Source organism: Macaca mulatta, chromosome X (assembly GCF_049350105.2).
Source record: "Macaca mulatta isolate MMU2019108-1 chromosome X, T2T-MMU8v2.0, whole genome shotgun sequence".
Lineage (NCBI taxonomy): Eukaryota > Metazoa > Chordata > Mammalia > Primates > Cercopithecidae > Macaca > Macaca mulatta.
This window is the reverse complement of record NC_133426.1, coordinates 41,095,061-41,120,757: the sequence shown is the minus strand read 5'-3', so window position 1 is coordinate 41,120,757 and position 25,697 is coordinate 41,095,061. Positions and strand designations below refer to the sequence as shown.

Below are 25,697 nucleotides of genomic sequence, written 5' to 3'. Positions count from 1 at the left end.
AAGCACAGGTTGACCACAGAGTACTACAAATAAGATACCCAAAGCTTTATCTTAAATACCTGCCCCTTTTAATCACAAAATAATGCAATGCTCAATTTTGTTTCTGCTTTGTTCAGTTCCAAGTGTAGCCTTTTGACAAAACATTTCCCTATTAACTGAATTGTAAAAAATACAACCAAGCTTGTGCTCATTAAATATACATGTATATAAAAAACATACAAAAAGTACAAGATTATGTTAGGAAACTTTTACAGTGTCAACATCCTGATTTCTCAAAATCTTCAGTAAAGGGCCAAAGGTCAAATCTTTCTGTGCACAAAAACTCAGTGTGACTGAAATCCTGAATCAGTGTCATGCCTAGGCATGCTATGCACAGAATGAATTTTAATATGCAGTCCTCTGTGAAAAAAAAGGACAAAAAAAGTAACCAAAAAAAAAAAAAAAAAAAAAAAAAACACACACCACAGGACAAAAAGTTCTTCTTAAATCAAATTCTATTTGTGAATTCAGCAAAATAATTTCTATAAAATAAAACAGCAAAATATTTAAATAGAATAGGGTGGGCTGTATCTGTTTGCAGGGTATTTGGTTTTTAGACAGGTTCCAAAAAATTACACACATTCAAGTTACCAATTCTCTTTTAAATACAGTATGAACTGAGGAGTTCCTTATTTGTAATCAAATGTTTATTCTGAAATTGTGATATCTCAATTATATTAACTAACCAGTAGTTTCTTTTTTAATGAGACCCTGCTTTGAACGTTAAACTTTTTGGAATAATGGAAGAGGAGCTAGGACAATTCTTGCTTTCAAGTAAAATTGTGACTGAGCAGAAAATCAGCCAGCTATCTTGGTGCAGAGAGGTACTCCAAGTATCGTGGGGTTCTGATGACTTCCACGTCACTGGGATCCAGCAGAAGGAAAGTTTGAGAAGATTCACCTAATAAACTCTACCAAAGAAACAAAACAAGCACACCAAATACAGTCTTCTATTATGCTCCAGCATCTTGGCATAGCAAATTTTTGCATATTTGTTTTATATTTTTTAAAATTCCCATTACTGATACGTAAGTGTTCTTTATCCCACCCAGAGATTGAACTGTCAAACATTATACATAAGGAACATATGTGCAACTGAAAACAGCCTGTTTGTCACATTTCTCGCCTTGTTTTATATTTTAATATTCTAGGTGTAAGAAGTAAAAGCTCTGAGTAATACAGCTGTCACTTCTCGGACAACTGCTGTCATTATGGTAACTTTTTCCTCACTGGCTACACTAACTTGGTGTGAAGCCATGCTAAATGTTACAGCATAACTATAGCTTCAAAGTGATTAACCTAATATCAGAATAAAAAGGCAATGAAAAAAATCTAGAAACAGTGTTACATCACCAATTTTCCACATCAACCAAATAATTTAAAGGTTACCAGCCTTACACATTGCTCATAGCAAAATTGACTCCAGTGGCAAAGAATTAACATGAAACTATTGGTGTGGCTGACATGAATGGGCTCTGTTTTGTTGCTGTTGGGTTTTTTTGTAAAGGAGCTGAACCAACTGCCATGAGGCAGGCAACACTGGTTGCAGAGTGCAGTGGGTATAACAAGAAAATTAACTTTTGTAGTTTGTGTAGATCTGTGAGTCTCATCAAGAAAAAAGTTTCTTGCTTAAGAATTAACAGTCAACATTAATATACTATATACACCTTTGCCATTTACACATTAGCATCAGGCCATTTATTACAAAACACTATACACTTTCCACTGCAGGCGGGTTATATATTGACAGCAAATTTCTGCAGATAAGACAGTGAATAAACTCTCCACTCCATGTTGATTAGGAATAGTTTTTCTAGTTTTAAATATTAGCCAGACACAGAAAAAGGTTGGACTGTAAGGCCTGGGTGCACAGTCTTGATGGAACCAGTTAATTATGTGCATTTCATTGATCCTTGGCTTGAGGTGGGGATACTTCTTCACTGCCTTCATAATTTTCTTGTGCTCGTTGGCCAGTTCTCTGAGGGTTGTTCATGTGATGTGCTGCTGGGCCTGTATATGGCTGTCCATGCACATGGTTATTCTGGGAAAGGAGAAGAGATCTGCATGTTAAAACTTTTCACATAGTAAAACAACTTCAAAATCATGGTCTGAAGTCTCTGGAAATGTAAACTTTTATTCTTGGGACTTACTCTGTAAATACCGTTGGACTACTATTGTGCAAGAACAAAAACAAAAACAAAAAAAGGCTTGAAAGAGAAAAACATAATGTAAATGCAAACCCCCAAACCCTGAATAAGAGCAGTGATTGTGTAGGTCCACATACATCTTTGGCCAAAGTGATTTTTAGTGCCAAAATGATTTAGACTCAAGTCTGGCAAATAAAGGATTAACCCACTGTTGCTCTTGGTAAAAAAATGTTCAGAAAACAATCTATGAGCATCTATTGACTCTTCCACATGCTAAATCCAATTGACTAACCATGATACAAGATATACAGGAGTAGTAACCCTGAACTCACAATAATGCTGATTAAAAACAGAACAATGTTCAAGATGATAAAGTAACCAGGCATGATTAACATAAGAGCTTTCTCAGGGTCAAAGGAAGTTAACCTCCCTTGTGGATTTGGTTCCTTAACCTTTTAAAATGTCTGAACCCTACAGTGCTCTCATTTTTCTGTATATGCTCCATCAGCCACGCCAAGATTCTAGACTTTTTTTTTGAGATGGAGTTCACTCTTGTTGCCCAGGCTGGAGTGCAATGGTGCTATCTCGACTCACCACAACCTCCACCTCCTGGCTTCAAGAGATTCTCTTGCCTCACCCTCCCGAGTAGCTGGGATTACAGGCATGCGCCACCACACCCAGTTAATTTTGTATTTTTAGTAGAGACAGGGTTTCTCCATGTTGGTCAGGCTGGTCTCAAACTCCTGACCTCAGGTGATCCGCCTGCCTCAGCCTCCCAAAGTGCTGGGATTACAGGCATGAGCTACTGCGCCCATTTCTACAGATGAAAATACGTATGCTGAATGTGTACTTCCTAACTATTCAGTTTGCTTCTGTGTACACAGTGAAACGTAAGAAAGAATGCCTGAAATGTTTCTCCAAGTATAGTTCCTGGACCACCAGCAGCATCACTTGGGAACTTGTTAGAAATGTTCATTTTCCAGCCCCTTGAAGACCTATGAAATCAGACACTTTGGGATAGCGTCTAGCCCTCTGCTGGAGCAAGCCCTCCAAGCAGACTCATGCCTGTTCAAGTTTGAGTACCATTGCCTCACAAGAGCTGATTTAGTCACATTTCGGTTTCAGAAAGAAAAAGTTTTCATTTAGAATGTTTCTTCATCTCATTTCTTTTGCTATTTATTTACTAGTTTATTTACTTTATAGCTAATCACCTATGGAAATCTACCCAAATCCTTTTTTTTTTCCAGTGATTTTTACCATCATTGGAAACCAAGGACTTCTTACTTCATTGCATATCTTAATGTTTTTGGAATCCAGGTGAAGATTTTGCCTCACGGGAAATGTCACCACAATCCTTACAATGATCATTTCATGTTGACATAAATTCTCATAGTTTTATTAACTACCAGCATAAGGACACCTTCTTGACAAGGAAAACCCTACAGTGGTTAAGTTCAAACACGTTACACCATGACCCCCGCTCCAAACCATTCCTCTTCTGATCATGCTCCCAAAGCTAGTAGATAATCCTACCTGTTACTTTGTAGTCACAACCAACAATTGAGTCATCCTCTAAAAATAAGCATAAAACCTAGTTCTAGGGGATAAAACCACAAACTGACTCCTGTTTTACCTGTTGATACTGAGATCCAGGTGAATGGGGGTACAATGGGGCATCTTCAGGTGGAGGCGACTCATGTTCATCTGGGGCATCTTGGTCATCTGGCTCCTAATTTTGAATATTTCAAGATAAAGAATTATGTAGGCAAACTCAAGTTTATTTTTAACTTCTATTTGAAATAAACTTTAAAAATCTACAAAACTGACCCATTAGCAACTTTTCTTTTACTGCAGATAAAGAACTTTGGGAAAAAAACAAAAAACAAAACCAAACAAAAACCTGATTTGCATTCTCTCAGAACTACTACATTTCAGACAATTTCACAGAAATTTCTCCAAAAGAAGGCTCCCTCATTAGCTTAAGATGACACAGAATAAACATTTTTCTTTTCTGTTTTTGAGACGGAGTTTCACTCTTGTCCCCCAGGCTGGAGTGCACTGGCACGATCTCTGCTCACTACAGCCTCCACCTCCTGGGTTCAAGTCATTCTCTAGCCTCAGCCTCCCAAGTAGATGAGATTACAGGCACCACCGCCATGCCTGGCTAATTTTTGTATTTTTAGTAGAGATGGGGTTTCACCATGTTGGCCAGGCTGGTCTTGAACTCCTGACCTGAGGTGATCCGCCTGCCTTGGCCTCCCAAAGTGCTGGGATTACAGGCATGAGCCACTGCGCCCAGCCGAATAAACATTTTTCAAAACCCAAAACTTCAACATAATCTTTTAATAATATCATTAATACATAAACACTGGCCTATAAAATAAAGAATTACTTTGCTCTCTTCCATTTCTATCTGCTGCACACTGGTGGCTTTTTTTACCTCCTCTGGACAGAGTTCACAAGCTTTTGCAAGTGTCATCCTAGCACTATGTGATCTCTCCAAGAAATAACCATTTGATGTTTCATTGCTTTGCACTGGGGGAGACCAATTGTTGTAAGTGTACTGTGGATTGCCAGTATATGGTCTTCTTTCAAGTTCATCTCCAAGCCATTCTACCGCCCAGGTCCACTTTCTTTTAAGATCTCCATTGCCCTGCAAAAGAAAATAAAACCACATATATAAGAGGATTTGGAATACTTCAAAGTTAACTTAAAATGACAACCCCAAGTTCTCATTATTCTCTTCTTTTAAAACAGAATCCTTAATTCTGATTAAGATTTCTACAAAATTGTAAGAAAAAAATCCTCACCTGCAGGATTTGGTAAGCAACAGGACAGTTACTAAATAGAGCTACCATACATTTTATACACTGGTATGCTCTTTTTTGATAGTGATTCTTAGAGCGTTGGATTGTGTCAAACAGCCCATCTCGGTCATCTGGAATTCCTTTCAGTGCATTATGAATTCTGAAAGAGAACCAGATATAAAATAAAAACATCTAAAATCTAATAGCTAATATATACTGAGGGCCTACTATGTGCCACTCAATAATGTCTTTGATTTAGTCATTTAATCTAACATTAGACAACAGGTATTATTATTAAACCTTTGTTTATTTATTTTTTTGAGACGGAGTCTCGCTCTGTCGCCCGGGCAGCAGTGCAGTGGTGCCATCTTGGCTCACTGCAAGTTCTGCCTCCTGGGTTCATGCCCTTCTTCTGCCTCAGCCTCCTGAGTAGCTGGGACTATAGGCATGTGCCACCATGCCCAGCTAAGTTTTTGTATTTTTAGTAGAGACGGGGTTTCACCATGTTAGCCAGGATGGTCTCGATCTCCTGACCTCGTGATCCATCCGCCTCGGCCTCCCAAAGTGCTAGGATTACAGGCATGAGCCACCATGCCCAGCCTTATTATTAAACCTTTTAACAGATGAGAAAATTGGCACAGAGTTACACAGCTTGCTGAGGTCATATAGCTGTGGAGCAGTCTGACTCCAGAGTCTGCGCTCTTATTACCAATCCAAAATAATTCTGCCATGTATGCAATTTAAACACATTACCTGAAGTGAATTCAGGACACTCAAGAGTAATGCAAATTTTAAAGAAGTTAATAACGAAGTTTATGACTGCTGTAGTCGAGGGTAATTTGCTATACATCAATACCTTCTATAAAACTGCATCTCTGAAGGCAAGTTAGGATTCAGTGACATAATTTGGAGGTACAGTATTTGAATTCTAATAATGAGAATACATTGCAGGCAAAGCATTTTGACAGGCAATAGTACAATTTGGCTGATTTGCCAGTAACACAGGATTTCATTTCAGTTTCTCCCAAACTACAACGGAGTAATAATACATAGCCAACTAGTTCCTGTCTTTCCCTGAAATAACTAACTTAAAACATGATTGGAGGGGCACAAACATGCCTTGTTTCTTTTGTGTTAAAAATATTATGTGCCAGTAAACAAAATATTATTCAGCTATAAACTAATGATATATGCTATAACATGGATGGACTCTGAAAACATTAAGCTAAGTGAAAGAAGTCAGACACACAAATTGCATGATTTCATTTTTATGAAATGTCTAGAATAGGCAAATCCACAGAGACAGAGAGCAGATTAGTGGTTGCTAGGGCTGGAAGGAATGGTGAGTGACTATTTAATTGGGTAGGGGCTTCCTTTTGGGGTAATAAAAAAAATGTTCTGGGACAGGCGCGGTGGCCCACGCCTGTAATCCCAACATTTTGGGAGGCTGAGGCGGGTGGATCACAAGGTCAGGAGATGGATACCATCCTGACTAACATGGTGAAACCCCGTCTCTACTAAAAATACAAAAAAAATTAGCTGGGCGTGGTGGCGGGTGCCTGTAGTCCCAGCTACTCGGGAGGCTGAGGCAGGAGAATGGTGTGAACCCGGGAGGCAGAGCTTGCAGTGAGCCGAGATCGTGCCACTGCACTCCAGCCTGGGCAACAGAGCAAGACATCCTCTCAAAAAACAAAACAAAACAAAACAAAACAAAAAAACAACTCTGGAATCAGATAGTGGTAATGGCTACACAACAGTGTGAATGTACTAAAAGTCACTGAATTGTATACTTTGAAATGGTGAGTTTCGTTATGTAAATTTTACATCAATTAGAAACATAACCTGGACACTGAGAATCTAAAGATTCTCATGTACACTATGTATTTTACTTAATAGTATGTTTCAATTCAAAGTAAGATTTTTTTCCTCCATCAAATGCATTCATGATTTCCAAACAAAACAGATTACTTCAACAATTTTGCAAAGCTTAATCATTTCAGACAAATCAACCATGTTCAGGCCCTCTTGCTGTTTAATCTGAAATGCTACATATAAATTGCTTTTACCTTCAGTTTTTTCAGGTAACAATGAAGTGCTAAATCATTATTTCTACCATATCATATTTTCTCCCCATTATTAGGATCAACCGTTCTCAAATGCCATTTTTATTAATACTACCTTCACTTGCCTATTACCTGATGCCAAGCAGTGCTGGGCACATGGTAGACACTCCATAAATATCTGAACATTGTTTACTGAATGAACTAAAAGCTCATTATGAGAAAATTATTTTCATGTTTGGGCCAGTGATTCATTTAACAACAGTATCTTACTAATCTGATTACACAAAAGTGTAATTCCCACATTTGCTCTAGCACATATGTCTTTGCCATTATCACTTGCTCTAATCAAACAAGAGCTAAGATGTGATTAACTGGTTTAAAACTGTAAGTGCGTACAGTATTTTCCTTTTTTAAAAAATAGAGGCAAGATCTTGCTATGTTGGTCAAGCTGGCCTTGAACTCCTGGTCTCAAGCGATTCTCCTGCCTTGGCCTCCCAAAGTGCTTATTACAGGGGTAAGCCACTGTGCCCAGAAATACAGCATTTAAAAAAAAAAAAAAAATAGTAAAAGTTAGATTTCATTAAAATCCACTCTGAAGAAAGCTTTCAAATCCTATGAACATATTTAGAAGGGCACTGAATACTGCCTGAATAAATGACTATAATTTTGAGCTACTATCTTTTGTGTCTCACGAAAATTTATTTTTGGTTTAATGCTATTTTTACAGTATTTGTTTGAAATCTATTATGGTAAATTTGGAGATAATTTGAAAATACTAAGTCACAAATTCTGGCATTCGCAATCCCCACTAAAACTCCAGATTGTAACTTCTCTTTAAGCATTTTGTTGTTACAGAACTTGTTTTTGAGTTTGTTTTATTACATTGGCAGATGGGAGGCAAACTGCGACACAGACTTTGAATTGTTTTCCCAAACAAACTATTATACTATCTTCCGTGTGGGAAGGTAAGTTCTAAAACCCGGCAGTGCTGCCAACTAATAACCATAATTTATCAATTATATAACTCTTGGGATTAAAGATAATATATTCAACTTTTACTGCAAAAAAAAAAAAAAAAAAAAAAAAACCCAAAAAACTGAAACAAATAGAAAAATTCTGGTTAAAGTTTGAGGGCCAGTTAAGCTGGATAACCTTAGTTTTTACGGGGGAAAAAAGTTAACATTCTAAAACTTCTCATAAAAACTAATTATAATTGATCCCCTCATTATTCATGAATTCCGCATTTGTGAATTGCTTACTTCCTAAACTTTATTTATAACTGCAAGATCAATCATCAAGGTGCTTTCTTGGGCATCTGTGGACACATGCAGAGCAGCAAAAATATCAAGTTGTCCAACACAAACGTCCTTAGCTGAAGTCCAAAAGAGTGTCATTCTGTCTTGTTTCAGCTTAAGCTGTAAACAAGTGTCCTTCATGGTGTATTTAGTGCCACATTTTCCACATATTTGTGCTTTTGTTGGTTATTTTTATGTTTAAAATGACCCCCAAGTATATAATATTGAAGTGGTATCTAATGTTCCTGACCACAAGAAGGCTGTGATGCGCCTTATGGAGAATGTGTTGAGAAGCTTAAGTTCAGGCTTAAGTTACAAAGCTGTTTGGCTGTGAACTCTAAGTCAACAATATATATTAAATGACTTTAAATAGAAACACACATAAAACAAGGTTATGTATTGACTGGCTGATAAAAATGTAAACAAGAGGCTTATAGAAACCTAATTCTGTATTTCCTCCTAGGAGTAATGGTTCAGTATTTGCTAACTCAGTGTCTGTGGGGACTTTACAGAATATAAATACCATGAAAAATGGAAATCGTACTTACCTAAAGCCTATTTTTACATATACTATTATACTTCATGTGACTAATGACTAAGTTACTTCAAGAGACTAATTCTAAAACAAATGTAATCTAATCATAAAATAATCCTCAGGCATCATTAATGAAATTCAAACATTTACCAAAAGCCCAAGCTAGCTCTTCCTTAATTAAAAAAGTCATTCTAAAGAAACAGGCTTATTAAGTATGAAATTTAGGCAGTGAGAGAAAAGAATAAAAGAGGAAATAAAATTCTGAGGAAAGGGGGAGAACTTGTTATTTACCCTTGTCCTAGGTTTAAGATAAAACATTCACTAGAACTCCAATAGGTTAAAAAAATGTGTGACTGTCAATTTCAGTTAACTCTAACACCTGGGGCAAGCCTAATTGCTTCCAGTCACAAAAAGAGTATCCACCTGTGAGTTTGCCAGGAGTCCTCAATCAGTAAGATTTGCAAAAGCAGATCCAGATAGGGTCGCAGTTCATAGGTATAGGAATATGCAACCTAAAAACAAGTAAGACATAGTGAGTAACTTAATGAAAGGAATAAGAAATCAAATTATAAACATACAAATGTTATTTTCCTTTTACCTGCCAGAGAAGTTCACTGAGGACAGTAGATGAGAACTGAGGATTCTCCCAGCAGCAAAAACGAAGCAATTTGACGGTTTCGTCTGAATTACTGCAGTCTTCAATGATTTTCTTCACATAACTTGTTCTCACAAATAAAATGTCTGCCACATTCTGCTGAATTGGCATTATAGGTTGTGATAAATTAGGATCACCAAAAGGATTGGGAAGAGGAGGATTACCTAGAATACAGATTTGTCACCAATAAAAAAAAACTAATAAGCTTCTCCACAATAATACACAACTTTCATGACAGAAAATAGCCTATATATAGCCTATAAATTTTTTTTTTTTTTTTTTTCCTAAGATGGAGTCTTGCTCTGTCGTCCAGGCTGGAGTGCAATGGCGCGATCTCAGCTCACTGCAACATCCACCTCCCAGGTTCAAGCGATTCTCCTGCCTCAGCTTTCTGAGTAGCTGGGACTACAGGTACACGCCACCACGCCTGGCTAATTTTTTTGTATTTTTGTAGAGATGCGGTTTCGCCATGTTTGCCAGGCTGGTCTTGAACTCTTGACCTCAAGTGATCCACCCGCCTCGGCCTCCCAAAATGCTGGGATTACAGGCATGAGCCACCATGGCTGGCCAAATGTTTTATTTTAGAATAATAACATTTTAAATCAAGTTTCCTAAGCACAACAAAGAAAGTAACATTATGCATTATAATGATCAGATAGATATATCAAGATGTAAAAATGCAAAATCTAAAAATAAATTTTTTTTTTTTTTTTGGACACAGGGTCTCTCTCTGTCACCTAGGCTGGAGTGCAGTGGCGTGACCATAGCTCACTGCAGCCTTCTCCTGGGCTGAAGTGATTCTCCCACTTCAGTCTCCTGAGTAGCTGGGACTACAGGTGCACACCACCACCCCCAGCCAACTTTTTTGTTGTTGTGATCCTCCTGCCTTGGCTTCCCCCAAAGTGTAGGGATTACAGGCATGAGCCACTGAGCCCAGCCTAAAAAGTTAATTCTTAAACTATTTCATAAACATGGTATCAACCTCAGTCACAAGGAGACAGAAAAAAGATCCCCATTAAATACGTAAAAAAGGTACAGGGGGCCGGGCGCGGTGGCTCAAGCCTGTAATCCCAGCACTTTGGGAGGCCGAGACGGGCGGATCACGAGGTCAGGAGATCAAGACCATCCTGGCTAACACGGTGAAACCCCGTCTCTACTAAAAAATACAAAAAACTAGCCGGGCGAGGTGGCAGGCACCTGTAGTCCCAGCTACTCGGGAGGCTGAGGCAGGAGAATGGTGTAAACTCGGGCGGCGGAGCTTGCAGTGAGCTGAGATCCGGCCACTGCACTCCAGCTTGGGCGACAGAGCGAGACTCCGTCTCAAAAAAAAGAAAAAAAAGAAAAAAAAGAAAAGAAAAGAAAAAAAAAGAGGTACAGGGCTAAAATACTCCAAAGCAAAAATCTTCCTCCAGACTCTTAGTACTATATATGCTCAGCAGTATTTAAAAACTACCGTAAAGAGGGCCGGGCATGGTGGCACACACCTGTAATCCCAGCACTTTGGGAGGCCCAGGTGGGCAGATCATCTGAGGTCAGGAGTTCGAGACCAGCCTGACCAACATGGTGAAACCCTGTCTCTGCTAAAAATACAAAATTAGCCGGGCGTGGTGGTGGGTGCCTGTAATCCCAGCTACTTGGGAGGCCAAGGCAGGAGAATGGCTTGAACCGGGGAGGTGGAGGTTGCAGTGAGCCGAGATCATGCCATTGCACTCCAGCCTGGGCAACAATAGCAAAACTCCATCTCAAACAACAACAGCAGCAGCAATAAAAGACTACTGTAAAGAATGGAGCATTCAAATTTACCATTGATTGAAGACTGCATTCTTGAAGAGACATTGCAACAGCGGATCAGCTGTGACACTACTGAGTATAATTTGCCTAATTCAGCATACTGATATTTGATTGGAGGACCTGGACCTTCATCTAAAGACACAAGCATAAAGGTAGCAGGTACACTCAATTTCAGAAGCTGTGTCTTCTCTGCCACACCTACAACAAAGGAGTGAAGGGGAGAAGAAAGAGAGGGAGAAAAATGCGAGGAAAAAATTAGGATGGCAAGGGCTTCATGAATAAAACAAGCAGTTACACAAAATATCTTGTCTATAATTTTTATGATCAGAAAAATTTTGATTTGTAATTTTATCACTTTTACTTAGCATTCAGAGAATTATTTTACCAGAAAAGAAAACTCGCCCATTGAGTATAAGTATTAACATTGTTAAACAGTGACCATGACTATGACATTCCAATCACACCGGCTCACTTTAAGGAAGATGAACACTTTTTCTTTTTTGAGACAGTCTTGCTCTCTCGCCAGGCTGGAGTGCAGTAGCGCGATCTCAGCTCACTGCAACCTCTGCCTCCCAGGTTCAAGCAATTCTCCTGCCTAAGCCTCCCCAGTAGCTGGGATTACAGGCACGTACCACGCCCAGCTAATTTTTGTATTTTTAGTAGAGATAGGGTTTCACCATGTTGGCCTGGATGGTCTCGGTATCTTGACCGCATGATCCGCCCACCTTGGCCTTCCAAAGTGCTGGGATTATGAGCCACTGCGCCCGACTGGAAGATGAACACTTTCTACGGCCTGGAGAGTCTAAAGGGACTAACCAAGACTGCAACCCTCATTTGTAAGGAAAAGAGGATGAAAACACAAAACAACTATATTAAATAAGAAGTAAGAACTCTTGGTTTTGGTCCCTCTTCATGGTAATAAGCTAAGGAGCAGTTCTCAAACCATAACCACTTCCTCCTCCCTCGATTCCTGATTTTCTTTCTACCTCTTTTTGTTCTTATTTGCAACTCCTCCTTCCTGTCTCTTAAAAACTGATGTTTCTCCAAGTTCCCATGCCAGGCTATCTTCTCACACTGATTTCCCTGGATGATGTAGCCCACACTCATGGCTTTAATGTTCTAGATATTTTCATTCAGATGATTCAAAAACATTTCAAGACAAATTACTTACTGTTCTACTGTATATCTCCATTTGGGTGTCACACAGGCTCAAACTCAATCTACCCAAACTGAACTCACCCCTTTCTTCCCATAATGTTTCTCCTCCTGTATTTCCCCTCAGTAAATGGTACCACTCACAGTTGTTTATGTTAGAATTTTGGGGATCATTCTTCACATGTCTTCCCTGTCCCGTCCTTCTCTGAATATCCAATCACCAAATCCACTGATTCCACTTATAAAAAGCACCATGTATCTATCTGTCCATTTGTATGTCTCTCACTGCCAGTTCTCCAGTACAGGCCACAATGATCTTATGTCTATAGATCATTTTAACATTCTCTGGGATCTTATTCCATTGCAATCCATTCCACACTGTGGCCACAGGGATCTTTCTAGATGGTATTTACCTGTTCAAAACCCTACAATGGCTCATCCAATGCCTCAGTCTCTCTCACAAGGCCTATTAGAACCACATGATCAGAAACTCCTGCTCAGCACTCCTGCCATTCCCATCTTACATCAATTCTAGTCAGACTGGACAACTTTCATTCCATCCAATAAGCCACAGCAAGTTTATCACGTCTTTGCATCTGCTGTTCACTCTAGATGGAAAGCTCAACCAACCAATTCCCACATTACATTCCCCATTAAGTCTTCTGTACTCCCCAAATCCCTTCAGGTACCATGCCCCCCATGATGCACTCTGCATTTTCCCTATTAGAGCCATTAACATATTTTATGGCAACTACATTATTTGCTTCTATATTCCATTAGGCAATCTTATTTATTGCCATATCCCCCAAAACATAATAAAAACAGGTCCACAACCTCTTATCTAAAATCCTAAGACTCCGAAAGCTATTTTAATTTTTTTTTTTTTTTTGAGACGGAGTCTCACTCTGTCTCCCAGGCTGGAGTACAGTGGCGTGATCTGAGCTCACTGCAACCTCCGCCTCCTGGGTTCAAGCGATTCTCCTGCCTCAGCCTCCTGAGTAGCTGGGATGTGCCACCATGCTCGGCTAATTTTTGTATATTTAATAGAGACGGGGTTTCAACGTGTTGGTCAGGTTGGTCTTGAACTCCTGACCTCGTGATCCACCCGCCTCGGCCTCCCAAAGTGCTGGGATTACAGGCGTGAGCCACCGCACCCGGCCTAAAAGCTATTATTATAACAAGGTTTTTTGTTTGTTTGTTTTTGAGACGGAGTCTTGCCCTGTTGCCCAGGCTGGAGTGCAGTGGTGCTATCTCTGCTCACTGCAACCTGTGCCTCCTGGGTTCAAGCAATTCTCCTGCCTCAGCCTCCCAAGTAGCTGGGACTACAGGTGCCCACAACCACGCCCTGCTAATTTTTGTATTTTTAAGTAGAGATGGGGTTTTACCATGTTTGCCAGGATGGTCTTGAACTCCATACCTCAGGTGATCTGCCTGCCTCGGCCTCCCAAAGCGCTGGGATTACAGGCATGAGCCACCTCGTCCAGCCCAACAAAGTTTTTCATTAAGTTGGTGTCAAAATGTGTTTGTTGGGATAACCTAGTCTGAACTGACTAAAGGCTACTTACAGTCTTCATTTCTCCCTTCAGTATAAATATTTACATTTTACTGTAGAAATATTAATGTGTTCAATTTTAAGTTGTTGTCTCAGACCCTGCTATAGAGATAGGGATATATGCACTGCCTTTTCTTAAATCCAAACAATTCTCAATCCCAATGCATATCCGATCTTAAGGACTTCGTATTAAGGTTTACAGACCATACAGTATTTGTTTTCAGCAAGAAAATTTTATAAGTAGGTTACATTATGGAACAATGATGTGTGCTTTCTGAACAGGCAATATTTCTCAAAGAAGAGTTGAACAGAATAGGATTTTTCTGAATGTCTAAATTTGGCATTTTTAAGTTTGAAATACAGATTCCACTGATGCTTATCTAATAAATATTCTTTTTTTTTTTTTTTTTTTGAGACGGAGTCTTGCTCTGTCGCCCAGGCTGGAGTGCAGTGGCCGGATCTCAGCTCACTGCAAGCTCCGCCTCCCGGGTTTACGCCATTCTCCTGCCTCAGCCTCCCGAGTAGCTGGGACTACAGGCGCCCGCCACCTCGCCCGGCTAATTTTTTGTGTTTTTTAGTAGAGACGGGGTTTCACCGTGTTAGCCAGGAAGGTCTCGATCTCCTGACCTCGTGATCCGCCCGTCTCGGCCTCCCAAAGTGCTGGGATTACAGGCTTGAGCCACCGCGCCCGGCTAAATATTCTTTTCTTTCTCATCTACAAATACCCAAATATCTACAATGTGGAAAAAGGTAAGGGAAAGGAAGACAAACTAAATAGACAAATGAAAAGTACAATTTCCCTTATGTTAAAAAGTCCATGAATCCAATGGTGATTAAGTAATGTCACAGAAAAAAAAACCTGAAAATGACAGGTATGCCTGGATATAGAACTTCATTTTGGATATATGGCTGTTTGGTTTGTTTGCTTTTTGGAGACAGGGTCTCATTCTGTTGCCCACGCTGGAGAGCACTGATGCAATCACGGGTCACCGCAGCCTCAACCTCCTTAGCTCAAGTGATTCTCCCACCTCAGCCTCCCAAGTAGCTAGGACTACAGGCATATGCCACCACACGCAGCTAATTTTTAAATTTTATTTTGTAGAGATAGGGTCTCCCTATGGTGTCTAGGTTGGTCTCGAACTCCTGGGCTTAAGCAATCTTCTTGCCTTGGCCTCCCAAAGTGTTGGGAATACAGGCATAAGCCATTGTGCCCAGCCCTTAAATTAATATTTGAAGCAAGTATTTTTATTATCCATAATTGTAATTTACTTACACAAAAACTTATGTACAGACCAAGTCTGCTATCTAAATTTGGTGAGTATCACAACCATCTGGGGACTCCTTTGAAAACATGGATTCCCTGACATTAGCTTTGTGGATGCTGATTCAATCAGTGTGAGAAGAGGCCTAGAAACCAGTATTTTCCAAAAGCAGCCAGATTTGGCACCACTGCATTAGGAGATTTAAAAAAAAAAAAAAAAAAATCAAGACACAGATTCTGACCTGTGTCTACTACAAAGACACACGCATAAAGTAAAAGGTGAAAGTGCCATGTTCAGATAAAATTCACAACAGGTTTTATGGGAAATTGTTTCTATTTCAAATCAGATTATATTTTATCACTTGACCTAAATGACTTCACAATTTAATATGATACATCAAAACAGAATTCTGAAAAACTTAAATTCTTACCTAAATTGGCATACATTACAAACAGGTTGAAATACTGCTGTAAATGACGCCCATGCTCTGAAACTTCCCTTCTCAAGAGATTTAGTACTGCTCTTAGTAAGTGATCACTCAAGCTTAAGTTGTCATAAGCCTGTAAAGGATAAAACATTACCTGTTTTACAGCAACAAGGTATATGTATACTTCTATTTGCATAAAAAGGACATGCACATATGCTGATACAGGCATACATTTATGGAAGGACTGATCACACAAACTAAACTATTTTGCTTCTTGGGAAAGGGAATGAAGATCAGAGGTGGATTTCATTATAATTCTTCACACTTGTAATTTTTTTAAAAAACTAAGACTATTTTAAAAAAATCTTCAAAATAGTCTCTTATATTTTTAAAGAGCCAATAATTACTATTCATTGCTATGCAGTAATATTAAATGGAACTCACTGACATCATATTATGTGTGTGTTTCTGTTAGGTAAACATATCAAGTGGATGCACATAGGTTTGTGACTTCGACTTCCAGGAAACACAATTTATTTGTAAGCATCTCATCATTTAGAAAGAAAGCTGTGCAATTACCTGACTAGAAGGTCCAGGAGAGGCAAAAGGTGAAGGACATGGCCCATCTTGCAAGGAAAAATGTGCAATAAAGACTATAAGTTTTGCAAACGCACCCCTCACTTCTGCACTAGGGCACTCCAGAAGGTATTCGGAGAAGCGATTTGAAACATTAAAAAGGACATTATGAGCAAACCAAAAACGTACATTCTTGCTGTGACGAAGGAGGATACACAATGCATCATACCTAAAATAAAACAAAAAAATCTATGACTATTAATTCAATAACTTGTTCTCTACAGTAAAAGGATGAGTCTCATTGAACCAAAAAAAAGATAAAGATCTTCCTCTACTGCTGAAGAGAGAACCAGCAAAGGTTGCTTCTAGTATTAAAATAACAGATAAATACTATGACTTGGTCTATTCTCTCAGTTACAAAACGGGTGAAAGTTTGTCCTCTAAAAATCCATTAACAAACTCTTCCTAGGTTCAACGACAAAATATCACCCCCTTATCTTGACATACTATTTCTGAAATCAGTAAGTAAAAATTATTAAATCAATGTATTATAATGGCCTCTATACTTTCATAATTAGAAACTTAAGAAAATCATTTTAATTTTTTACCCTTTTAATCTGTGTCAGAATTCAATCTAGGTAAGCTAAAACCTCATAAATTTCATAAGTAGCTTACACTTTTCAGTCTCATCTTGTAATCTTTGGTTTTGTTTGAGACAGGATCTTGCTCTGCTGCCCAGGCTGGAGTGCAATGGCACGGTCATGGCTCACTGCAGTCTCAACCTCCCAGACTCCAGCGATCCTCCCACCTTAGCCTTCCGAGTAGCTGGGATTACAGGTGTATGCCACCATACTTGGGTAATTTTTTAAATCTTCTTTGAAGAGATAGGGTCTCACTATGTTGCCTAGGCTGGTCTTGAACTCCCGAGCTCAAGCAATCCTCCCACCCTGGCCTCCCAAAGTGCTGGGATTACAGGTGTGAGTCACTGTCCCCAGTCTCATCTTGTAATCTTTGGTGCAGAGATGTCAAAGATATGATACAAGGTAATAGAAGAAGTCAGTTTCTGAATAACAAAAGGCCATGTTTAGACTAAGTAACTATTTTAATATGATTTCTCTATTGTGACCCAGAGTTATTTTTATTCTGTATTCCAAACTTCAAACAAAATTCTCATGGTTTAGAAAAAAATAAAGCAGTCTATTAAAGAACCAAACCAAACATTAGTATAATAGGAATGAAAATCCAAAGCAATGTACCAATCACTGGCAGAGCCACGGACTACTTTCTTTGTGTGAAATCCTGTAGTAAAGAGGAACCTAGCAGCAAGTTGAATACTGATCATAGTGATTTCTTCTGCTTCAGGCAACAGGTGATCTTGCCCTATAAATAAAATGCAGATATAAAAACAAATTTTTATTTTCCAACCCCATTTTCAAACAAGTCTGCATTTCCATTAATTTTGAGAAGTCCTAAATTTATTAAGAACCTCTCTCAGGCTACTATAATTTAGACCCATTTTTATTTTATTCTATTTATTTTTTTGAGATGGAGACTCACTCTGTCACCCAGGCTGGAGTGCAGTGGCACCATCTTGGCTCATTGCAACCTCCACCTCCCAGGTTCAAGCGATTCTCCTGCCTCAGCCTCCTGAGTAGCTGGGACTACAGGTGCATGCAACCATGCCGGCTAATTTTAGTATTTTTAGTAGAGATGGGGTTTCACCATGTTGGTCAGGCTGGTATCGAATTCTTGACCTCAGGTGATCCACCTACCTCGGCCTCCCAAAGTGCTGGGATCACAGGCGTGAACCACCGCACCCAGCAATTTAGACTCATTTAAAGTGAAAACATTAATTTTATGAACTTAAACATGTTGATGCCTACTAGAAATTATTCTTTATTACTAAGAAGCTAAACTCTCTTGATACTTACCGGGAGGAGGGTTTAAGTAAACGCCATTACATGTAAGCAGTTTTTTCATAAACTGAAAATACTCCATACTGTACTGCATTCGGTTATGCATGAATTGTACATTCTGTTTCCGTACACTTCTCTCAATGGCTGATGGCATAATAATCTGATGAGGTCTGGTGGTGATAGCAAGCTCTGATATGTATCTTATCAACTCATCATCTTGGTCTATTGTGTCCATTCGTTCGTAAAAAAGTATATAAGCATTCCACCACCTTTTCTGGCGCCTGTATGACATGCGCTTCATCATGTGATCAAACACTTCTCCCATGTACTCTCCACCAAAACATTGGTTTTTCATTTCTTCATCATCATCCATTTTACATTCTGTTACATCACCATCATCAAATTTATACCAGCGGTTTCTCTCACCATCTCCACCATTCCTTTGGATGATATAAGAATAATAATGCCCCCCACTCGCTTGACCACTGTGTACAAGCACACCCACAAGTCTGTATTTTGTGCTTCCTGCTGTCTCACTTTCAGACTGCTCACTCTGTTGTATCAACTGACTCTCTGGGTTTACATTATCCCCTTCCAGCTTTGCGACACCTGCAACTGTGTAAGGTTCCATGTCCAGCTCTCGAGGAAATTCAAAATAATCATTGAACTTGATTGCACATTCTCTTTCCCAGTCATAGTCAAATCGCTTTAGTTGTATAGCAAGAACAGGAGGTAACTTTTTAATCAGCAAGCGCTTTACGGTATCAACCTAAAATAAACAAGAGAAAGTTACTAGATGTTCTATTAAAATCCACAATAAAAACAAACAAAAAAAAACCCAACAAAAACCCAAGCAAACTTTTAAATGATATTAAGACTTATCTGAATTTTTAAGTGTAAACAAATACATGACAATGAGCATAATCAAGATAATCCTATCAGCTGACTTAAATGCTAAAATTAATAATATGCAAACGTAAGTTGTTGACTGGTTTCTGTCATTGTTATCTAGCCATTATTACCTGTTTGATATTTACTGTTGTTCCCATAAAGGTGGTTTCCTATGTACAAACAATAATAATAGTAGCTAATATTTGTTGGGCAATTAAGATGCCAGGTAATATACTAAGTGCTGCACACGTAAAAACATACCTAATCCTTACAACCTTCTCAAGTGTATACTACTGAACCTTAAAGATGAAAATTAGTAATCACAGAGAGGTCAAATAACTTGCCTCAGGTCTCAGGAGCTGCAGGTGGCAGGCAGTATGGTTTTACAGCCCACAATCTCAATCTTTAAACTTTAAGACTTCTCTAAGTGGTGCATAAGGCCAAAACAACAAAAGTGACTTGAGGGTGAAAGGGTTTGGGAGCTCCCAAAGATATACCTTATTCATTACTATAATGAGTGTGAATTCTCTCTCCCAAAGAACTGCTAGTAAGATTCCAAAATAAATGGTTTTATAACATAGGTGACAAAAGAAATCTTACGGGCCACTTGACTAGTCTAAAAGAAATCTTATGTAGTTCAATACAGTAATTAAATGGTTTCAGCAAATGTTTTGGTCTTGACAAGTAATCCTGGACATGACAGGAGAAATATTTTCCTCTATCAGCTCTGTATCTTTGAGGGGTTCATTGGCAATTTGTTTCTTGGTAGAGATGGAAAGTGTCTGTGTAACTTAGATAAGAGAATGTGCTATCATGTTATGACTTTTAAAATTATTCACTCTTATTTACCTGTTTTTATCTTATTTACCTAGCCCCTTTGGCACTACTTTTTTTCCTTCCCTGCCAAACCTTCTATCAGTTATCATGTTGACTACTTCTCTGCTACCACTATACCAAAGTAGGAGAAAATAAAAAGAGGGTGACTTGTGAGGATGAACCAAAAAAACCAATTTCTTCTAAATCCATTAAATGTAATCAAAATGAAACAAAACTAGACAGCCCGTACCTTTTTATTGCATTTTTCACAATGATATGCATTTGCACCTTCTAGTAAATCTCCTTTGACATATTGTTCCAAAGAATCAAGAAGATTTTGGTGATTTCTAATGTCTACGTTTAGGGTCGTAAAAGATTCTTCACATTCGTACCTAAAAACGATAAAAGAAAGGATTTATCCCTTAGTTTTCTAAACGTTTATTTAGTTTTGGACTTAATGAAAACTACATTTGCCTTTGTTTTTTTAATTATACTTTATGTTCTAGGGTACATGTGCACAACGTGCAGGTCTGTTAAATATGTATACATGTGCTGTGTTGGTTTGCTGCACCCATACATTTGCCATTTTTATAATACGAAACCCGTTAAGTCATAGAATGTTAGCAATAAAAGTTAACTTGATCAAGATTATTAGGTGAAATGGTTTTTTAAGTTGAATCTGTCTGGATTCACAGCTGAATCTCTTTGTAGTATACGATGCTGCTTCCAGTATTAACCGTTTAGACAGTAATTCACGCCGAGGCCAAAGCATGAATTTATTAAGTTCTGAAAATGATAAACTATGAATAAGCTAAATTTTTATATATTCTTCCTTTTCTGTAATGGAAGCCTTAGTAAAGCAAAAGTTTGAACACACAAATGAGTACAGGATTAGCAACCTGAGAAGGAGCTAGAATCCCAGTTTACGGTCATTTTCTACCAAAGAGACTCCGATTTCTGGTGAGACACATGCATAAATGCAAAACAAGGGATGTGAGGAATACATTAATTCATTAATATTAACCATTAATTCATTCAGTGGATAGACTGAGAGTACCTTCTATGTGTAAATGCACTGAGGGATATTCAATGTTTAAGACAGTCCCTTATTTAAGGAATTTTAAACTCAGGAAAAAAGGTACACAAAGGCATTTATAAATTGTATGAATGAAATATAACGCAGGTATTAAGCAAATTGCTACTATATAATCAGGGAACAGCCCATAAAAGAAAAAAAGTTAGATCTCAGACTACACTTCAAAAGTAGGACATTCTTCAACACCTATAAAAAGAAGGTGTTCTAACACTAGAGGACAGCAAAGTCTTTCTGTAAAGGGCCAGAAAGTAAGTATCTTAGGTTTTGTGAGGCATATGGTCTCTGCGGTAACTACAGATGCTCTTCGCTTATGAAATGGCTACAGCCCAATAAACCCATCATAAATTGAAAATATCGTAAGTTGAAAATGCATTTAATACACCTAACCTACCAAACATCATAGCTTTAGCCTAGCCTACCCTAAATGTGTTCAGAACACTTATATTAGCCTACAGTTGGGCAAAATCTTGTAACACAAAGATTCATGTAATTCATTGAATACTGTACTGAGAGTGAAAAACAGAATGGTTGTATGGGCACTCAAAGTAGAGTTTCTTTCTTTTTTGTTTTTAATGAGGTGAGGTCTTGCTCTGTTACCCAGGCTGGAATGCAGTGGCATGATCATAGTTCACTGGAACTTCTAACTCCTGGGCTCAAGTGATCCTCCTGACTCAGCCTCCCAAGCAGCTGGAACTGCAGGCGTCCACCCCCATGCCCAGCTAGTTAAAAAAAAGACTAGTTTAGCTGTTGATCAGGTACAAGGATCTGATTTCAAGACCATAATCTTTTGACATTTCACTTGCCAAAGAAAACCAGTGATTTCCAAATAATTTAGAAAATTGTCTAAAACTAAGGAGGAGTGACATGAACAAATGATCCCAAAATTGGCTGTTTTCATCACTAATTAAAAACAAGGTTAAAATTTTATTTTATTGTTCACCTAATATAAAAGGCCTTTCAAAAGGACTGAAAGTTGCCTAGGCTAAGTGAGTAAGTATATTCCCCAATTATGAATGAGTGGTAAGACTATAACTTCCTAGAAATTTCTCATTTATATAGTATTACCTCTCCCCCAATCATTTCCTGGTAATCAAAAACAAAACACCCCCACAAACCACATGTATACTCAACCCATGACTATATTTAATAGAGTATGGATTGTAGAAAATACTATCTTACTGTGACATTTTGGTGAAAAACGATTGCAAATCAACATTAATCCATATTATAACAAGACAAGTCCCAAAGTAAAACTTCCATTATGACAGGCATGTGTGTTTATCAGTAATGAACTCATTAACTACTGCTAATAGAAGCCCTTAATCAATTTTCCTTTTAGTCAAACAATCTGTTTTGTCAATGTTTTTCTTGTAAAATCTTTTTTTTAACAATAGGTTTGGTATGTTTTGTATACAAATATACCTTAAAGACAATGACAATAATCAATGCTATTTTAAAAGTCATTATTTCATTTGTATAGGAAATACTACCACAGCTTTGTCATCTTCTAAACTTACTATATTTACACTATTATAATCACTCAAGTTCTAAGATAAAGGGCAAATTTATAAATAACACCTGTAGCTATATGCAAAATGCCATTTCATTTCTCCAGGAATAATATTCTGTAAAAGAATGTAATAGTAGGCTGGGCATGGTGGCTCACACCTGTCATCTCAATACTTTGGGAGGCTGAGGTGGCTGAGGTGTGAGGACTGATTTTGAGGTCAGGAGTTTGGGACCCCATTGGCCAACAAGAGATCCCATCTCTAAAAAAATTTACAAATTAGCCAGGCGTGATGGCACATGCCTGTAGTCCCAGCTATTTGAGAGGCTGAGGCAGTAGGACTGCTTGAGCCCGGAAGTTCAAAGTTACTATGAGTTACGATCATGCCACTGAACTCCAGCCTGGGAAACAAAGAGAAACCTTGTCTCTTTCAGAAAAGAAAGAAAAAAAAAGAGAAAGGAAAAGAAAAAGGAATAAGGAAAGGAAATAGGAAAGGAAAGGGAAGGGAGACTGTAAGAGTATAATATAATAAAATGGCTAAGAGATCAGGCAGAGTAGAAGGAACTAAAAATTAATTGACAAAAACAAAAAATAGTCCCACAGCAGTAAGGTATGCACAGTATATAAATCATTCTGTTTCAGATATTTAGTAATCAGTGACATACTCCACTTTTGTATGTAAGTACAAGTAAAAATTTTATTTTTGTTAGTATATACATGGTACAACATATACTTTCAATGTGTAATTAGTACTTACCTATGTGGGCAGCCTTGGCAGATCTTCTGATCAGCAAAGGAACCTCCTAAGACTTTACTTAGCATAGCTGGATGTCCTAAAGCTTTTAAAGCTTCATCTAAACTATCCACCAATGAATTAAAAAATTCTAAAGCATCGTGTTGTTCACGCAGATTAACAGGCTCACCCCAAAGCCTAAGAAATGAATGAAATAAAACATGTAACGTGACATTCACAGAACAATATGTACAACTATATTTTTCAGGGGGAAAAAAAACAACAGGACCACAAACAACAGTATATAAAACCGAGATTTTATTCCTCAACCACACAGAAAAAGTAAAAAAAAAAAAAAAAAAAAAAAAAAGAATGTGCTTTCCCTATAGAATGTAGTGGGGTAAGAGAGTGAGCCTCATACTAAAACTAGTACCCTAGCGGCAAAGAACTGCCACGAAACCAGTGGTGTAATTGATGGATAGTATGGCTCCAAGAATGAGGTGGTGGATCTCACTCTTACGTGGATGTTACAATTACTATTTTATTTCTTTCATTTTGCTTATATTTTAGATTATAAATAGTAAAAAGATCAGATCTAGTTACTCTTAAATTTATTTTTTTCCCCAAGAGAGAAAGCTTTAACTTGTTTTACAGTTAATCTCTTGAATAATCTAAGAAAAGACACCATCACTACATACCACAAAATGAGAACTCATACTTCTAAAACTCAGGCACTGCTGGAAACTATCAATAATACCTGATTTTGTATATACAGAATAATGTACATAGAGAATTTAAGTGTATTTGTTCTAAGCAAGAAATGACAAACATTTTAAAGTATGCAAGAACTGTCTTTTGATACTTTTGTAAAACCTTTTCTATATAGCAATCTCATTTCTATATTTTAGACAAATAAAAATTTGTATACAGTAAGTTTAAAATCAAATAAATTATTTGTTAAAAATCAGCTTGTTCCATTACAAGAAATTACACCAGTCTGTTCTATTTACTTTCAAACCATACTCAACTCCTCAAACTTTCAAACATGTAATCAACTAACTTCAAAAGGGAAAAGGTACCCTTTATAAAGGAGAGATCTGTTAAGACACCAAGAAATCAAAATTGGTATCACTTAATAATTGTGGTAACACATGCCTCCCAATACAGTGTAGTGAGAAACACAAAACATCAATTATGTAGTTTTATTGCCCCCACCCCCTCAACATTTAACATGAAGCTAATCATGAGGAAACAATCACACAAATCAAAAAAGACATTCTGCAAGACAACAGGCCTGGACTCTTTAAAAATTTCAGTGTGATACAAGTCACAAGTTACGGAGATTATTTTACATAAAAGGCAACTAAAGAGCAAACAGCCAAATTCTTGTGATTCCTTCATAAGTATCAGATTGGGATAGAAAGATAAGTTATAAAGACCATTTTTGGGAAATCAGAATATATACTGATGAATATTAGAGATTAAAAATCAATATTACATTACTTGGATATAACTATATTATACCTAAGTAGGAAAACTGCTTTATTCTGATAAATGATTTCTTATAAGATATATGTTGAAGTATGAAGGGGTGAAGCATCATGTTTGCAACTTACTATCAACTTAAGAACAAAATAAACCAAAAACCAAGTATACATATAGCAAGATAAGCAAATATGGCAAAATGTTAACTAGTAAAACTGCATACAGAATATAACATAAAGGTGATAATTATACCTCTTCTTCACCTTTTCTGTAGGTTTGAAACTTTTGAAAATAAAAAAGTGGGCCAGGTGCGGTGGCTCAAGCTTGTAATCCCAGCACTTTGGGAGGCCGAGACGGGCAGATCACGAGGTCAGGAGATCAAGACCATCCTGGCTAACCCAGTGAAACCCCGTCTCTACTAAAAAATACAAAAAACTAGCTGGGCGAGGTGGTGAGCGCCTGTAGTCCCAGCTACTCGGGAGGCTGAGGCAGGAGAATGGCGTGAACCTGGGAGGCGGAGCTTGCAGTGAGCTGAGATCGGGCCACTGCACTCCAGGCTGGGCAACAGAGCGAGACTCCGTCTCAAAAAAAAAAAAAAAAAAAAAGAAAAGAAAAAAGTGGGGTGAGGAAGTATAGTTAACTAAACCACTTGTATCAAGAGTAGATTATGTGTCTAAAGTGTGGATAATCCAAAGTGCTAGTCTATACAAACCGAGCTCCACTAGCACAGGGAGTAACTGAAAAGTCAAAAAAGCAAAGGCATTACAACAGAAAAAATTGTAACTGAATGACAAATTAAGACAAAAGTTTAAAAAGTATAAGCCTCGGCTGGGCGTGGTGGCTCACGCCTGTAATCCCAGCACTTTGGGAGTCCGAGGTGGATGGATCACCTGAAGTCAGGAGTTCAAGACCAGCCTGACCAACATGGTGAAACCCCGTCTTTACTAAA

The 25,697-nt window shown here is 38.1% G+C and overlaps 1 protein-coding gene across 8 annotated transcripts in view; it reads right to left on the bottom strand.

Moving 5' to 3' along the window:
- Nucleotides 1-476: 476 nt before the first annotated feature.
- Nucleotides 477-25,697, bottom strand: part of USP9X (ubiquitin specific peptidase 9 X-linked) — a 152,936-nt gene continuing 127,715 nt past the window's right edge. For 4 of the 8 annotated variants that reach the window (XM_015127219.3, XM_077988005.1, XM_015127218.3 and 1 more), the window contains exons 33-45: nucleotides 23,288-23,461; nucleotides 20,178-20,319; nucleotides 18,236-18,989; nucleotides 17,561-17,684; nucleotides 16,308-16,533; nucleotides 15,732-15,861; nucleotides 11,345-11,530; nucleotides 9,485-9,705; nucleotides 9,310-9,398; nucleotides 4,997-5,153; nucleotides 4,579-4,839; nucleotides 3,820-3,915; nucleotides 477-2,080 (exon numbers count right to left, since the gene is read on the bottom strand). In XM_015127219.3, the coding sequence (XP_014982705.1) occupies nucleotides 1,943-2,080; nucleotides 3,820-3,915; nucleotides 4,579-4,839; nucleotides 4,997-5,153; nucleotides 9,310-9,398; nucleotides 9,485-9,705; nucleotides 11,345-11,530; nucleotides 15,732-15,861; nucleotides 16,308-16,533; nucleotides 17,561-17,684; nucleotides 18,236-18,989; nucleotides 20,178-20,319; nucleotides 23,288-23,461 (2,698 nt within the window). In that variant the 3' untranslated portion in view covers nucleotides 477-1,942. The remainder of the gene's footprint in view (nucleotides 2,081-3,819; nucleotides 3,916-4,578; nucleotides 4,840-4,996; nucleotides 5,154-9,309; nucleotides 9,399-9,484; nucleotides 9,706-11,344; nucleotides 11,531-15,731; nucleotides 15,862-16,307; nucleotides 16,534-17,560; nucleotides 17,685-18,235; nucleotides 18,990-20,177; nucleotides 20,320-23,287; nucleotides 23,462-25,697) is intronic. The other 4 variants (XM_077988006.1, XM_077988007.1, XM_015127221.3 and 1 more) reach the window with 1 other exon arrangement.